Here is a 17,899-nt window from a genome sequence, read left to right as displayed (position 1 = left end):
GCACTTTGAGGAACTCCTGAATCCGACTAACACGCCCTCTATGGTAGAGGCAGAGCTGGAAGCTGATGGGGGATCATCGTCAATTTCCGTGACGGGAGTCACTGAGGTAGTCAAACAACTCCACAGTGGCAAAGCCGCAGGGGTTGATGAGATCCGTCCAGAAATGCTGAAGGCTTTGGGTGTTGAGGGGCTGTCTTGGTTGACACGCCTCGTCAACATTGCGTGGAAGTCTGGGACAGTGCCTAGGGGGTGGCAGACCGGGGTGGTGGTTCCCCTATTTAAACCAGAGAGTGTGTACCAACTACAGGGGTATCACACTTTTCAGCCTCCCTGGTAAAGTCTACTCCAAGGGACTGGAAAGGAGGGTTCGGCCGGTAGTCGAACCTCTGATTGAAGAGGAACAATGCGGATTCCGTCCTGGTCGTGGAACAACGGACCAACTCTTCACTCTCGCAAAGATCCTGGAGGTGGCCTGGGAGTACGTCCATCCGGTCTACATGTGTTTTGTGGATCTGGAGAAGGCGTATGACCGGGTCCCCCGGCTGATACTGTGGGAGGTGCTGCGGGTGTATGGGGTGAGGGGGTCACTTCTGAGGGCCATCCAGTCCCTGTACGCCCAAAGCGATAGTTGTGTCCGGATACTCTGCAGTAAGTCGGACTCGTTCCCAGTGAATGTTGGCCTCCACCAGGGCTGCGCTTTATCACCAATCCTGTTTGTGATTTTCATGGACAGGATATCGAGGCGTAGTTGTGGAGGAGAGGGGTTGCAGTTCGGTGGCCTGAGGATCTCATTGCTGCTCTTTGCAGATGATGTGGTCCTTATGGCGTCATCGGTCTGTGACCTTCAGCAGTAGAGTGTGAAGCGGTTGGGATGAGGATCAGCACCTCAAGATCTGAGGCCATGGCTCTCAGCAGGAAACCGGTGGATTGCCTGGATTGGGGATGAGCCCTTACCCCAAGTGAAGGACTTCAAGTACCTGGGGTCTTGTTCGTGAGTGAGGGGACGATGGAGCGAGAGATTGGCCGGAGAATCGGGGCTGCGGGGGGCAGTACTGCAGTCGCTTTACCGCACCGTTGTGGCGGGAAGAGAGCTGAGCCAGAAGGCATGGCATGAAGGCTGGGTCATGACCGAAAGAACGAGATCACGGGTACAAGCGGCCGAAATGGGTTTTCTCAGACGGGTGGCTGGCGTCTCCCTTAGAGATAAGGTGAGAAGCTCAGCCATCCGTGAGAGACTCGGAGTAGAGCCGCTGCTCCTTTACGTTGAAAGGAGCCAGTTGAGGTGGTTCGGGCATCTAGTAAGGAGCCACCTGGGCGCCTCCCTAGGGAGGTGTTCTAGGCACGTACAGCTGGGAGGAGACCCCGAGGAAGACCCAGGACTCAGTGGACAGATTATATCTCCTCACTGGCCTGGGAACGCCTTGGGATCCCTCAGTCGGAGCTGGAGGATGTGGCCCGGAGATGGGAAGTTTGGGGTTCCTTACTGGAGCTGTTGCTCCCGCGACCTGACTCTAGATAAGCGGTAGACGATGGATGGATGGATGTGGTTTGTCTCACTGTTTAAGCCGTTGTTCAGCAGGCGGACTTTCTGCTCCGGGTTCAGGTCTTCATCCTCCAGCTGCGTCTTCAGCTCCGACACCACGGCCTCCTCCTCCATCTCTGTTGATACTCAAGTCACATTTTAATGTTATATTTTAAAGTTTACTTTAACTAAATGTACCATTTTGTCACTAATATATACATATTTAGTATTGTAATGTTGTAGTTCGTCAATGTGGAGAGGAGAGACTCATTTCTGCCAACATCACACACACCAGACTCCATTAACAAATTCTACGATTTAAGCAACAACTGTGAACATCACAATCAAATCAAATCAAATGTATTTGTATAGCCCAATATCACAAATTATACATTTGTCTCAGTGTGCTTTACAGACTGTACAGGTTACGACACGAAACCCATGGAAGAAACCTCAGGGAGAGCAACTGAGGAGGGATCCCTCTCCCAGGACGGACAGACGTGCAATAGATGTCGTGTGTACAGGATAAACAACATAGTACAAATACAACATTTGACAGAAAATTATGTTTTGTTGGAAAAGAGAAAGTTTGGATGAATCCAGGAAAATGTCAAAAAGGCTTCCCGGTGTCCAGCAGGACCAGGGCAGCAGGCGCAGCCACGATTCATGATCCTGACGTAAACTTTATCAGTGGCAACCTGCCAAATATAATAACTTCAGTTTTGTCTGTGTTTAACATCAAGAAGTTGCTAGACATCCAAGTTTTTATGTCCTTAAGGCTTGAAGTTTAGCCAATTGATTGGTTTCATCTGGTTTAATTGATAGATATAATTGGGTATCATCCGCATAACAATGAAAGTTTATAGAGTGGTTCCTTATAATATTGCCCAAAGGAAGCATATATAAGGTGAATAGAATCGGTCCAAGTACAGAACCCTGCGGAACTCCAAGACTGACTTTGGCTTTCATGGAGGATTTATCGTTAACAAGTACAAATTGAGATCGCTCAGATAAATAGGACTTGAACCAGCTTAGTGCGGTTCCTTTTATGCCAACACAATGTTCCAGTCTCTGTAGTAGAATGTCCTGATCAACAGTGTGGAAAGCAGCACTGAGGTCTAACAAGACACGAACAGAGACAAGTCCTTTGTCTGATGCCAATAGAAGGTCATTGGTAACTTTCACCAGTGCCGTCTCTGTGCTATGATGAACTCTAAATCCAGATTGAAAAACCTCAAATAAACTATTATTATGTAAAAAATCACACAATTTAAACTACAATATTCTATATGCCCCCCTGCCGTTAATTACCTTTCTTTCAAAACCTCACCTGTCAATATTTAGTCGACACTTTTTCTCTCGGGTCACAGATGTCGGCGTAACACCTGTTAGCACTAGCAGCTCGTGTACTCGGAGCTAGCCTTGTTTGTCGTTTCAGACAACACAGTTAACCATTAGATAACTGAAATAAAAAGTGACGTTAACTGGTTAAACAACCTTCACACTGACTCGTTAACATTTAAAAGTGGATTTAAAAACGTTGCAGAGCTCCGAAAATAACGTTTTTCTAGCTAGCTGGTACAGTTAGCTGTTAGCAGACGAGGCAAGACGACGCTCTTCTGTTTCTACGGTAACATGACGTCATCACGCTGCACCAAAGTGGAGGAATAACAAAGTAAATGATTTTCAATATCAACATTTTAAATTCTAATACATTTATTTATATGAAATAAATAAAAAGAGTAGGATTTGTTGCCAATATAAAAATAGATAGAAATCAATAAAAGGAGTACATGTGAACACACATCATTCCATAAATGAGAGTAAAATGACCTGATAGAAAGCTCAGGCAGGTAAAACAAAGTGTACAGTGTAATATTTTATCAAATTAAATCTTAAAATAGTAATTTTTTTATATTATTGATATGTTTGCAAGAACATTTTGCATGTTGGTGAGGTTATACAAGTAATATTGTGTTGTTACTATAATGTCTTTTTAAATTACTCTATCATTATTCTTTAAATGTTTTGACATATGGAAAAGAAGAATGGCAATACCATGATTTGATATCAATGAAAATGATGCTTCAAAATAAAAATGTTTAACACAACAAATCTTAATGAAACCAAAATGTTTAAAAAGTCCAAACTGCTTTTAAAGAATACAACAGAACCTCTTCCGGTGTACAGGAAGCTGCCGTGAGTGTATTTGGCCTCCAGGTGGCGCTGTAGGTTCACCTGAAGCAGCTCTGCATGCTAAGTTTATAACGTTCATCTATTTTTATTACTATACAATAAAACGTATACGCTCATATGTTATATTTGTTACTTCAATTAATCTGACCACAATAAAAAAAATTATATTTATCTTTTTTTCCACATTATTTTATCATTATCGTTAAAAAATATATAATATCAAAATAAAATAATGTAAAGTAATATAGAATAAGATTCAAAAATATATTTATATATAAAATTATATAATAGTAAATAACATACAATATTATAATGTAAAATAAATATAAATATATGCCATAAAATATCTAATATTAAATAAAATATATGTTGGTATAATATAATGTCATATCTAATAAATAAAATAATGGCAATAATATAATAATATTAAATATATTTTTAATAATGTAAAATAGTGCAATATAAAAATTATATAATATTAAATTACACAAAACAATATAATAAAACAAAAATAATATAAAATAGTATAAATTACTGCAATATGACATGATGTGAAATATGTGAACAAGTATAAAATTTATTAAATAATATAAAATAAAATAAATAATATCATATAAAACAATAAAATAAGTGAAACGCTCCTCTCAGCTGATCACATCAGAATCCGTCACATTACCGGAACTTGTTAATAGTAACGGCACCGACAGTAACGCTCATAGTAACGGAGAGAGGCGGGGTGTGTGTGTGTGTGTGTCGGTGTCGGTGTCGGTGCAGCAGCTGCTGCAGCCCTCGTGCACAGCGCCCCTCTCTCTCTCCGGTGCGCCTGCGTGCTGAAACACACCGCGAGCGACCGGACCGAGCGGACCGCGCGCTGCTGCTGCTGGACCGGCAGGAGGAGAGAGACCCGCCGGGGCTGCACGGGAACCGGTGACGTGACGTGATGCGATGCCGTGCGGGATCACGGTAACGTAAGAAGAGAAGCCGCGGAGGAGGACCATCGAGGCTCCGCAGCGGAACACACACACCGAGTCGATCTGATGTAAAGCCGCAGGGATGCACGGGTAGGCAGGGAGGAGGCGCGAGGAGCGGAGCGAGCGACGGTACATAACGGAGGAGAGAGCGCGAGGAGGGAGGCGGAGGAGCAGCGCGAAGAGGAGGAGGAGGAGGAGGGAGGATGAATTCTGTAGATGGAGGAGGAGAAGCGGGCCCGGACGGCCTGGCGACGGCAGGTAGGGTGTGTGTGTGTGTGTGTGTGTGTGTGTGTGTGTGTGTGTAGTGGGAGCTGCTGTCGCCATGATGCTTCCACATCCGCCCATTGACTCAGAGAATGTGTGTGTGTGTGTGTGTCAGCATCCGTCTAGTCCATTGGGGTGTGTGTGTGTGTGTATTGGGGGGTGGAGGGTCCTACCAAGGAGGATTGTGGGAAGGCCTGCCTGGTTATCAGTGTGTGTGTATGTGTGTGTGTGTGTGTGTAGGTAATATAGAAGCTGTGGTCATGTGATGCTTTCCATTCATCCCTATAAGTGTAGTATTATTACTCCAGATGTGCTGAGTACATCTTTTACTTCCTGATACCTGAACGATTAAGAACTATATATATATATATATATATATATATATATATATATATATATATATATATATATATATATATAAGTGTGCGTGTATATATATATATATATATATATATATATATATATATATATTATTATTATTGTGCTTTCTGATTAAAACACTTGATCCCTCATCATCGATAGACAAACATTATATCTGCTGGGATTTAACTTCACATGTTGACACTTCAGTTCCTTTGGAAGATTCTTTGCTGGTGAACGATTGATTATTTTAATAATAAATAATTCCGTGAAGGTATTTAGATTTAGTTTTACAAAGTTAGGGAAGCTGTTTCAGTCCAGCTGGTAACGTGTCAGAGACACAGAGCTCAGGCATCAGGACTGCTTAAACTCTAATATCTCTTTTATATTGATGTGAAAAACACCCAAAAATACATTTTACAAGAGTACATTGAACACATCATGATAACGTTAGAATTTACCCTGAACCAATTCTAATTTTTACTGAATAGAGCCTGAACGCACCATAATGCAGCGGCTAACAGCTAACGGCTAACAGCTAACGGCTAACAGCTAACGGCTAACAGCTAACGGCTAACAGCTAACGATAGCTCTCCTGCAGATTTCAATACAGACGTTGTAACAATGTAACTTCAGGAAGAACGACACATTTAGTATAAATAAAGTAAATTAAAATAATAATTCATTTAAACCGCGCCCCTAGTTTATCCATAATCCTGCTGACAAACAAACAAACAAACAAAGCTTGTGGCGGAGGTAATAACATTCATCTTATTGTAAAAGCAGAAGCAACGGTAACATGACAAGAAACCAATAAATGAACTCGTACAGTTGATGACACAAACGTTGTCTCGGAGTTCTTCCCTGATGATCTGCAGACTTTATGTTATTATGTAAAATCTTCTTCTCATCAACAACAGCAGCTCCTCCACACACACAATCACGGCTGGACGACTAAACACATCAAAAGTTGTGATGCTTCAGTTTTCAGCCACGTTGGAGATGAGCTGGAATCAGAACTGAATCTTAAAATGTTTCTCGTTTAACACGCCGGAGGCTTTGTATGAAGCTAAACTTAAGCTTTCTGCGACAATATAAATGCAACCATAAATATATATAATATGAACTGTTTCTAAACAAATATATACCAAAGAAACTCACTTACTGAAGAAACAAGCAACCAACCTGGCTTTTATTGTGAAGGAACTGAGGGGCCTTTACTGTGAAGCAGCTGGAGGAAATGTACTGATTACAGATTGGGAGTACTGTAAAGAGGGCTTTTATTGTGAAGGAACTGGGGTTTGTTTTACTGTGAAGCAGTCAGAGGACTTTTATTGTGAAGCAGTAATTATTTCTCTTCAACAACAGTATAATTGGACCCTGGCAGGATATTACATGTTATTCATGAATTAACACGTTTAGTTATTCTGTGTCTGAAGGGGCAGATTGTTTTTATATAGTTAGATATGTTTGTTTGTAAAGAATGTATATCGTCCAACACAAACAGCACAGATCCAGTGTTAGTGTGTTATTCAACAACATGCGCTGTGTGTGTGGCTACAGCGTGCTAATGCTAATGGTAATGTGGAGCCGGACACAGTAACTGTCTTCTCTTCTGGAGACTCAGACTTCAGTGCTGAAACGTATTCATTAGTTTTAGTTGCGTAATCGCTGCAATGAGTCCTGACAGACTGACAGCGAGTTCCTCCGAAGGCTTTTCATCTGCAGCTATTTTAAGCTTTCCACTGACTCAGTGTGTGTGTGTGTGTGTGTGTGTGTGTCTGTGTGTGAGAGAGCGTTTATCACAATGGAAGTCCCGTCTCTGTGCTGCTCACATGATTGACAGCTGATGGAGGGTCGATCTAATTCCTGGAGAGCAGTGTGTGGAGGAACATGCTGTCCAGAGTCCTGTTTACAGCCCACAGACACCAGCGGTCTCGTTAGTGACTGCAGGCTGTTGTATATTAAACACACACTTCACACTCCGCACACCCAACACACTGGCGCACACCGGTGTACATCGCACACACCCCGCACTCCACGGACACTGGCGCACTCTGCACAAATCAAATCAAATTTATTTGTATAGCCCAATATCACAAATTATGCATTTGTCTCAGTGTGCTTTACAGACTGTACAGGTTACGACACCCTCTGTCCTTACACCCTCTGTCCTTACACCCTCTGTCCTCAGACCCTCTGTCCTTAGACTCTCTGTCCTTACACCCTCTGTTCTTAGACCCTCTGTCCTTACACCCTCTGTCCTCAGACCCTCTGTCCTTAGACCCTCTGTCCTTAGACTCTCTGTCCTTACACCCTCTGTCCTTACACCCTCTGTCCTTAGACTCTCTGTCCTTAGACCCTCTGTCCCTAGACGCTCTGTCCTCAGACCCTCTGTCCTTAGACCCTCTGTCCTTACACCCTCTGTCCTCAGACCCTCTGTCCTTAGACTCTCTGTCCTTACACCCTCTGTTCTTAGACCCTCTGTCCTTACACCCTCTGTCCTCAGACCCTCTGTCCTTAGACCCTCTGTCCTTAGACTCTCTGTCCTTACACCCTCTGTCCTTACACCCTCTGTCCTTAGACTCTCTGTCCTTAGACCCTCTTACCCTAGACGCTCTGTCCTCAGACCCTCTGTCCTTAGACCCTCTGTCCTTACACCCTCTGTCCTCAGACCCTCTGTCCTTAGACTCTCTGTCCTTACACCCTCTGTTCTTAGACCCTCTGTCCTTAGACCCTCTGTCCTTACACCCTCTGTCCTCAGACCCTCTGTCCTTAGATTCTCTGTCCTTACACCCTCTGTTCTTAGACCCTCTGTCCTTACACCCTCTGTCCTCAGACCCTCTGTCCTTAGACCCTCTGTCCTTAGACTCTCTGTCCTTACACCCTCTGTCCTCAGACCCTCTGTCCTTAGACTCTCTGTCCTTACACCCTCTGTTCTTAGACCCTCTGTCCTTAGACCCTCTGTCCTTACACCCTCTGTCCTCAGACCCTCTGTCCTTAGATTCTCTGTCCTTACACCCTCTGTTCTTAGACCCTCTGTCCTTACACCCTCTGTCCTCAGACCCTCTGTCCTTAGACCCTCTGTCCTTAGACTCTCTGTCCTTACACCCTCTGTCCTTACACCCTCTGTCCTTAGACTCTCTATTCTTAGACCCTCTGTCCCTAGACGCTCTGTCCTCAGACCCTCTGTCCTTAGACCCTCTGTCCTTACACCCTCTGTCCTCAGACCCTCTGTCCTTAGACTCTCTGTCCTTACACCCTCTGTTCTTAGACCCTCTGTCCTTACACGCTCTGTCCTCAGACCCTCTGTCCTTAGACCCTCTGTCCTTAGACTCTCTGTCCTTACACCCTCTGTCCTTAGACCCTCTGTCCTTACACCCTCTGTCCTCAGACCCTCTGTCCTTAGACCCTCTGTCCTTAGACTCTCTGTCCTTACACCCTCTGTCCTTACACCCTCTGTCCTTAGACTCTCTGTCCTTAGACCCTCTGTCCCTAGACCCTCTGTCCTCAGACCCTCTGTCCTTAGACCCTCTGTCCTTAGACTCTCTGTCCTTACACCCTCTGTCCTTACACCCTCTGTCCTCAGACCCTCTGTCCTTAGACTCTCTGTCCTTACACCCTCTGTCCTCAGACCCTCTGTCCTTAGACCCTCTGTCCTTAGACCCTCTGTCCTCAGACCCTCTGTCCTCAGACCCTCTGTCCTTAGACTCTCTGTCCCTAGACCCTCTGTCCTTAGACCCTCTGTCCTCAGACCCTCTGTCCTTAGACTCTCTGTCCTCAGACCCTCTGTCCCTAGACCCTCTGTCCTCAGACCCTCTGTCCTCAGACCCTCTGTCCTTAGACCCTCTGTCCTCAGACCCTCTGTCCCTAGACCCTCTGTCCTCAGACCCTCTGTCCTTAGACCCTCTGTCCTTAGACCCTCTGTCCTCAGACCCTCTGTCCTTAGACCCTCTGTCCTTAGACTCTCTGTCCTTAGACCCTCTGTCCCTAGACCCTCTGTCCTCAGACCCTCTGTCCCTAGACCCTCTGTCCTCAGACCCTCTGTCCTTAGACCCTCTGTCCTTACACCCTCTGTCCTCAGACCCTCTGTCCTTAGACCCTCTGTCCTTAGACTCTCTGTCCTTACACCCTCTGTCCTCAGACCCTCTGTCCTTAGACCCTCTGTCCTCAGACCCTCTGTCCTTAGACCCTCTGTCCCTAGACCCTCTGTCCTTAGACCCTCTGTCCCTAGACCCTCTGTCCTCAGACCCTCTGTCCTTAGACCCTCTGTCCTTACACCCTCTGTCCTCAGACCCTCTGTCCTTAGACCCTCTGTCCTTAGACTCTCTGTCCTTACACCCTCTGTCCTTAGACTCTCTGTCCTCAGACCCTCTGTCCTTAGACCCTCTGTCCTTACACCCTCTGTCCTCAGACCCTCTGTCCTTAGATTCTCTGTCCTTACACCCTCTGTTCTTAGACCCTCTGTCCTTACACCCTCTGTCCTCAGACCCTCTGTCCTTAGACCCTCTGTCCTTAGACTCTCTGTCCTTACACCCTCTGTCCTTACACCCTCTGTCCTTAGACTCTCTGTCCTTAGACCCTCTGTCCCTAGACGCTCTGTCCTCAGACCCTCTGTCCTTAGACCCTCTGTCCTTACACCCTCTGTCCTCAGACCCTCTGTCCTTAGACTCTCTGTCCTTACACCCTCTGTTCTTAGACCCTCTGTCCTTACACGCTCTGTCCTCAGACCCTCTGTCCTTAGACCCTCTGTCCTTAGACTCTCTGTCCTTACACCCTCTGTCCTTAGACCCTCTGTCCTTACACCCTCTGTCCTCAGACCCTCTGTCCTTAGACCCTCTGTCCTTAGACTCTCTGTCCTTACACCCTCTGTCCTTACACCCTCTGTCCTTAGACTCTCTGTCCTTAGACCCTCTGTCCCTAGACCCTCTGTCCTCAGACCCTCTGTCCTCAGACCCTCTGTCCTCAGACCCTCTGTCCTTAGATTCTCTGTCCTTACACCCTCTGTTCTTAGACCCTCTGTCCTTAGACCCTCTGTCCTCAGACCCTCTGTCCTCAGACCCTCTGTCCTTAGATTCTCTGTCCCTAGGCTCTCTGTCCTTAGACCCTCTGTCCTCAGACCCTCTGTCCTTAGACTCTCTGTCCTCAGACCCTCTGTCCCTAGACCCTCTGTCCTCAGACCCTCTGTCCTTACACCCTCTGTCCTCAGACCCTCTGTCCTTAGACCCTCTGTCCTTAGACCCTCTGTCCCTAGACGCTCTGTCCTCAGACCCTCTGTCCTTAGACCCTCTGTCCTTACACCCTCTGTCCTCAGACCCTCTGTCCTTAGATTCTCTGTCCTTACACCCTCTGTTCTTAGACCCTCTGTCCTTACACCCTCTGTCCTCAGACCCTCTGTCCTTAGACCCTCTGTCCTTAGACCCTCTGTCCTTAGACTCTCTGTCCTTACACCCTCTGTCCTTACACCCTCTGTCCTTAGACTCTCTGTCCTTAGACCCTCTGTCCCTAGACGCTCTGTCCTCAGACCCTCTGTCCTTAGACCCTCTGTCCTTACACCCTCTGTCCTCAGACCCTCTGTCCTTAGACTCTCTGTCCTTACACCCTCTGTTCTTAGACCCTCTGTCCTTACACGCTCTGTCCTCAGACCCTCTGTCCTTAGACCCTCTGTCCTTAGACTCTCTGTCCTTACACCCTCTGTCCTTAGACCCTCTGTCCTTACACCCTCTGTCCTCAGACCCTCTGTCCTTAGACCCTCTGTCCTTAGACTCTCTGTCCTTACACCCTCTGTCCTTACACCCTCTGTCCTTAGACTCTCTGTCCTTATACCCTCTGTCCCTAGACCCTCTGTCCTCAGACCCTCTGTCCTTAGACCCTCTGTCCTTAGACTCTCTGTCCTTACACCCTCTGTCCTTAGACCCTCTGTCCTTAGACTCTCTGTCCTTACACCCTCTGTCCTCAGACCCTCTGTCCTTAGACCCTCTGTCCTTAGACCCTCTGTCCTCAGACCCTCTGTCCTCAGACCCTCTGTCCTTAGACTCTCTGTCCCTAGGCTCTCTGTCCTTAGACCCTCTGTCCTCAGACCCTCTGTCCTTAGACTCTCTGTCCTCAGACCCTCTGTCCCTAGACCCTCTGTCCTCAGACCCTCTGTCCTCAGACCCTCTGTCCTTAGACCCTCTGTCCTCAGACCCTCTGTCCCTAGACCCTCTGTCCTCAGACCCTCTGTCCTTAGACCCTCTGTCCTTAGACCCTCTGTCCTCAGACCCTCTGTCCTTAGACCCTCTGTCCTTAGACTCTCTGTCCTTAGACCCTCTGTCCCTAGACCCTCTGTTCTCAGACCCTCTGTCCCTAGACCCTCTGTCCTCAGACCCTCTGTCCTTAGACCCTCTGTCCTTACACCCTCTGTCCTCAGACCCTCTGTCCTTAGACCCTCTGTCCTTAGACTCTCTGTCCTTACACCCTCTGTCCTCAGACCCTCTGTCCTTAGACCCTCTGTCCTCAGACCCTCTGTCCTTAGACTCTCTGTCCTTAGACCCTCTGTCCCTAGACCCTCTGTCCTCAGACCCTCTGTCCTCAGACCCTCTGTCCTTAGACCCTCTGTCCTTAGACTCTCTGTCCTTAGACCCTCTGTCCTCAGACCCTCTGTCCTTAGACCCTCTGTCCTTAGACTCTCTGTCTTTACACCCTCTGTCCTCAGACCCTCTGTCCTTAGACCCTCTGTCCTCAGACCCTCTGTCCTCAGACCCTCTGTCCTTAGACTCTCTGTCCCTAGGCTCTCTGTCCTTAGACCCTCTGTCCTCAGACCCTCTGTCCTTAGACTCTCTGTCCTCAGACCCTCTGTCCCTAGACCCTCTGTCCTCAGACCCTCTGTCCTCAGACCCTCTGTCTTTAGACCCTCTGTCCTCAGACCCTCTGTCCTTAGACCCTCTGTCCTTAGACTCTCTGTCCTTAGACCCTCTGTCCCTAGACCCTCTGTCCTCAGACCCTCTGTCCCTAGACCCTCTGTCCTTAGACCCTCTGTCCTTAGACCCTCTGTCCTTACACCCTCTGTCCTCAGACCCTCTGTCCTTAGACCCTCTGTCCTTAGACTCTCTGTCCTTACACCCTCTGTCCTCAGACCCTCTGTCCTTAGACCCTCTGTCCTCAGACCCTCTGTCCTCAGACCCTCTGTCCTTAGACCCTCTGTCCTTAGACCCTCTGTCCTCAGACCCTCTGTCCTCAGACCCTCTGTCCTTAGACTCTCTGTCCCTAGGCTCTCTGTCCTTAGACCCTCTGTCCTCAGACCCTCTGTCCTTAGACTCTCTGTCCTCAGACCCTCTGTCCCTAGACCCTCTGTCCTCAGACCCTCTGTCCTCAGACCCTCTGTCCTTAGACCCTCTGTCCTCAGACCCTCTGTCCCTAGACCCTCTGTCCTCAGACCCTCTGTCCTTAGACCCTCTGTCCTTAGACCCTCTGTCCTCAGACCCTCTGTCCTTAGACCCTCTGTCCTTAGACTCTCTGTCCTTAGACCCTCTGTCCCTAGACCCTCTGTTCTCAGACCCTCTGTCCCTAGACCCTCTGTCCTCAGACCCTCTGTCCTTAGACCCTCTGTCCTTACACCCTCTGTCCTCAGACCCTCTGTCCTTAGACCCTCTGTCCTTAGACTCTCTGTCCTTACACCCTCTGTCCTCAGACCCTCTGTCCTTAGACCCTCTGTCCTCAGACCCTCTGTCCTTAGACTCTCTGTCCTTAGACCCTCTGTCCCTAGACCCTCTGTCCTCAGACCCTCTGTCCTCAGACCCTCTGTCCTTAGACCCTCTGTCCTTAGACTCTCTGTCCTTAGACCCTCTGTCCTCAGACCCTCTGTCCTTAGACCCTCTGTCCTTAGACTCTCTGTCTTTACACCCTCTGTCCTCAGACCCTCTGTCCTTAGACCCTCTGTCCTCAGACCCTCTGTCCTCAGACCCTCTGTCCTTAGACTCTCTGTCCCTAGGCTCTCTGTCCTTAGACCCTCTGTCCTCAGACCCTCTGTCCTTAGACTCTCTGTCCTCAGACCCTCTGTCCCTAGACCCTCTGTCCTCAGACCCTCTGTCCTCAGATCCTCTGTCCTTAGACCCTCTGTCCTCAGACCCTCTGTCCCTAGACCCTCTGTCCTCAGACCCTCTGTCCTTAGACCCTCTGTCCTTAGACCCTCTGTCCTCAGACCCTCTGTCCTTAGACCCTCTGTCCTTAGACTCTCTGTCCTTAGACCCTCTGTCCCTAGACCCTCTGTCCTCAGACCCTCTGTCCCTAGACCCTCTGTCCTCAGACCCTCTGTCCTTAGACCCTCTGTCCTTACACCCTCTGTCCTCAGACCCTCTGTCCTTAGACCCTCTGTCCTTAGACTCTCTGTCCTTACACCCTCTGTCCTCAGACCCTCTGTCCTTAGACCCTCTGTCCTCAGACCCTCTGTCCTCAGACCCTCTGTCCTTAGACTCTCTGTCCTTAGACCCTCTGTCCCTAGACCCTCTGTCCTCAGACCCTCTGTCCTCAGACCCTCTGTCCTTAGACCCTCTGTCCTTACACCCTCTGTCCTCAGACCCTCTGTCCTTAGACCCTCTGTCCTTAGACTCTCTGTCCTTACACCCTCTGTCCTTAGACTCTCTGTCCTCAGACCCTCTGTCCTTAGACCCTCTGTCCTTACACCCTCTGTCCTCAGACCCTCTGTCCTTAGATTCTCTGTCCTTACACCCTCTGTTCTTAGACCCTCTGTCCTTACACCCTCTGTCCTCAGACCCTCTGTCCTTAGACCCTCTGTCCTTAGACTCTCTGTCCTTACACCCTCTGTCCTTACACCCTCTGTCCTTAGACTCTCTGTCCTTAGACCCTCTGTCCCTAGACGCTCTGTCCTCAGACCCTCTGTCCTTAGACCCTCTGTCCTTACACCCTCTGTCCTCAGACCCTCTGTCCTTAGACTCTCTGTCCTTACACCCTCTGTTCTTAGACCCTCTGTCCTTACACGCTCTGTCCTCAGACCCTCTGTCCTTAGACCCTCTGTCCTTAGACTCTCTGTCCTTACACCCTCTGTCCTTAGACCCTCTGTCCTTACACCCTCTGTCCTCAGACCCTCTGTCCTTAGACCCTCTGTCCTTAGACTCTCTGTCCTTACACCCTCTGTCCTTACACCCTCTGTCCTTAGACTCTCTGTCCTTAGACCCTCTGTCCCTAGACCCTCTGTCCTCAGACCCTCTGTCCTCAGACCCTCTGTCCTCAGACCCTCTGTCCTTAGATTCTCTGTCCTTACACCCTCTGTTCTTAGACCCTCTGTCCTTAGACCCTCTGTCCTCAGACCCTCTGTCCTCAGACCCTCTGTCCTTAGATTCTCTGTCCCTAGGCTCTCTGTCCTTAGACCCTCTGTCCTCAGACCCTCTGTCCTTAGACTCTCTGTCCTCAGACCCTCTGTCCCTAGACCCTCTGTCCTCAGACCCTCTGTCCTTACACCCTCTGTCCTCAGACCCTCTGTCCTTAGACCCTCTGTCCTTAGACCCTCTGTCCCTAGACGCTCTGTCCTCAGACCCTCTGTCCTTAGACCCTCTGTCCTTACACCCTCTGTCCTCAGACCCTCTGTCCTTAGATTCTCTGTCCTTACACCCTCTGTTCTTAGACCCTCTGTCCTTACACCCTCTGTCCTCAGACCCTCTGTCCTTAGACCCTCTGTCCTTAGACCCTCTGTCCTTAGACTCTCTGTCCTTACACCCTCTGTCCTTACACCCTCTGTCCTTAGACTCTCTGTCCTTAGACCCTCTGTCCCTAGACGCTCTGTCCTCAGACCCTCTGTCCTTAGACCCTCTGTCCTTACACCCTCTGTCCTCAGACCCTCTGTCCTTAGACTCTCTGTCCTTACACCCTCTGTTCTTAGACCCTCTGTCCTTACACGCTCTGTCCTCAGACCCTCTGTCCTTAGACCCTCTGTCCTTAGACTCTCTGTCCTTACACCCTCTGTCCTTAGACCCTCTGTCCTTACACCCTCTGTCCTCAGACCCTCTGTCCTTAGACCCTCTGTCCTTAGACTCTCTGTCCTTACACCCTCTGTCCTTACACCCTCTGTCCTTAGACTCTCTGTCCTTATACCCTCTGTCCCTAGACCCTCTGTCCTCAGACCCTCTGTCCTTAGACCCTCTGTCCTTAGACTCTCTGTCCTTACACCCTCTGTCCTTAGACCCTCTGTCCTTAGACTCTCTGTCCTTACACCCTCTGTCCTCAGACCCTCTGTCCTTAGACCCTCTGTCCTTAGACCCTCTGTCCTCAGACCCTCTGTCCTCAGACCCTCTGTCCTTAGACTCTCTGTCCCTAGGCTCTCTGTCCTTAGACCCTCTGTCCTCAGACCCTCTGTCCTTAGACTCTCTGTCCTCAGACCCTCTGTCCCTAGACCCTCTGTCCTCAGACCCTCTGTCCTCAGACCCTCTGTCCTTAGACCCTCTGTCCTCAGACCCTCTGTCCCTAGACCCTCTGTCCTCAGACCCTCTGTCCTTAGACCCTCTGTCCTTAGACCCTCTGTCCTCAGACCCTCTGTCCTTAGACCCTCTGTCCTTAGACTCTCTGTCCTTAGACCCTCTGTCCCTAGACCCTCTGTTCTCAGACCCTCTGTCCCTAGACCCTCTGTCCTCAGACCCTCTGTCCTTAGACTCTCTGTCCTTACACCCTCTGTCCTCAGACCCTCTGTCCTTAGACCCTCTGTCCTCAGACCCTCTGTCCTTAGACTCTCTGTCCTTAGACCCTCTGTCCCTAGACCCTCTGTCCTCAGACCCTCTGTCCTCAGACCCTCTGTCCTTAGACCCTCTGTCCTTAGACTCTCTGTCCTTAGACCCTCTGTCCTCAGACCCTCTGTCCTTAGACCCTCTGTCCTTAGACTCTCTGTCTTTACACCCTCTGTCCTCAGACCCTCTGTCCTTAGACCCTCTGTCCTCAGACCCTCTGTCCTCAGACCCTCTGTCCTTAGACTCTCTGTCCCTAGGCTCTCTGTCCTTAGACCCTCTGTCCTCAGACCCTCTGTCCTTAGACTCTCTGTCCTCAGACCCTCTGTCCCTAGACCCTCTGTCCTCAGACCCTCTGTCCTCAGACCCTCTGTCTTTAGACCCTCTGTCCTCAGACCCTCTGTCCTTAGACCCTCTGTCCTTAGACTCTCTGTCCTTAGACCCTCTGTCCCTAGACCCTCTGTCCTCAGACCCTCTGTCCCTAGACCCTCTGTCCTTAGACCCTCTGTCCTTAGACCCTCTGTCCTTACACCCTCTGTCCTCAGACCCTCTGTCCTTAGACCCTCTGTCCTTAGACTCTCTGTCCTTACACCCTCTGTCCTCAGACCCTCTGTCCTTAGACCCTCTGTCCTCAGACCCTCTGTCCTCAGACCCTCTGTCCTTAGACCCTCTGTCCTTAGACCCTCTGTCCTCAGACCCTCTGTCCTCAGACCCTCTGTCCTTAGACTCTCTGTCCCTAGGCTCTCTGTCCTTAGACCCTCTGTCCTCAGACCCTCTGTCCTTAGACTCTCTGTCCTCAGACCCTCTGTCCCTAGACCCTCTGTCCTCAGACCCTCTGTCCTCAGACCCTCTGTCCTTAGACCCTCTGTCCTCAGACCCTCTGTCCCTAGACCCTCTGTCCTCAGACCCTCTGTCCTTAGACCCTCTGTCCTTAGACCCTCTGTCCTCAGACCCTCTGTCCTTAGACCCTCTGTCCTTAGACTCTCTGTCCTTAGACCCTCTGTCCCTAGACCCTCTGTTCTCAGACCCTCTGTCCCTAGACCCTCTGTCCTCAGACCCTCTGTCCTTAGACCCTCTGTCCTTACACCCTCTGTCCTCAGACCCTCTGTCCTTAGACCCTCTGTCCTTAGACTCTCTGTCCTTACACCCTCTGTCCTCAGACCCTCTGTCCTTAGACCCTCTGTCCTCAGACCCTCTGTCCTTAGACTCTCTGTCCTTAGACCCTCTGTCCCTAGACCCTCTGTCCTCAGACCCTCTGTCCTCAGACCCTCTGTCCTTAGACCCTCTGTCCTTAGACTCTCTGTCCTTAGACCCTCTGTCCTCAGACCCTCTGTCCTTAGACCCTCTGTCCTTAGACTCTCTGTCTTTACACCCTCTGTCCTCAGACCCTCTGTCCTTAGACCCTCTGTCCTCAGACCCTCTGTCCTCAGACCCTCTGTCCTTAGACTCTCTGTCCCTAGGCTCTCTGTCCTTAGACCCTCTGTCCTCAGACCCTCTGTCCTTAGACTCTCTGTCCTCAGACCCTCTGTCCCTAGACCCTCTGTCCTCAGACCCTCTGTCCTCAGATCCTCTGTCCTTAGACCCTCTGTCCTCAGACCCTCTGTCCCTAGACCCTCTGTCCTCAGACCCTCTGTCCTTAGACCCTCTGTCCTTAGACCCTCTGTCCTCAGACCCTCTGTCCTTAGACCCTCTGTCCTTAGACTCTCTGTCCTTAGACCCTCTGTCCCTAGACCCTCTGTCCTCAGACCCTCTGTCCCTAGACCCTCTGTCCTCAGACCCTCTGTCCTTAGACCCTCTGTCCTTACACCCTCTGTCCTCAGACCCTCTGTCCTTAGACCCTCTGTCCTTAGACTCTCTGTCCTTACACCCTCTGTCCT

At 49.4% G+C, this 17,899-nt stretch overlaps 1 protein-coding gene across 1 annotated transcript in view; it reads left to right on the top strand.

The window, feature by feature from the left end:
* Nucleotides 1–4,585: 4,585 nt before the first annotated feature.
* LOC115004949 (kalirin-like) overlaps nucleotides 4,586–17,899 on the top strand; it is a 48,200-nt gene continuing 34,886 nt past the window's right edge. The window contains 1 exon segment of the mRNA XM_029426703.1: nucleotides 4,586–4,947. Coding sequence (XP_029282563.1) covers nucleotides 4,893–4,947 — 55 coding nt within the window. The 5' untranslated portion in view covers nucleotides 4,586–4,892.

This window comes from Cottoperca gobio, unplaced genomic scaffold (genome assembly GCF_900634415.1).
Source record: "Cottoperca gobio unplaced genomic scaffold, fCotGob3.1 fCotGob3_230arrow_ctg1, whole genome shotgun sequence".
NCBI classification, from domain to species: domain Eukaryota; kingdom Metazoa; phylum Chordata; class Actinopteri; order Perciformes; family Bovichtidae; genus Cottoperca; species Cottoperca gobio.
The sequence above is the reverse complement of the archived record's forward strand: the minus strand, read 5'-3'. Positions and strand labels throughout refer to the sequence as shown.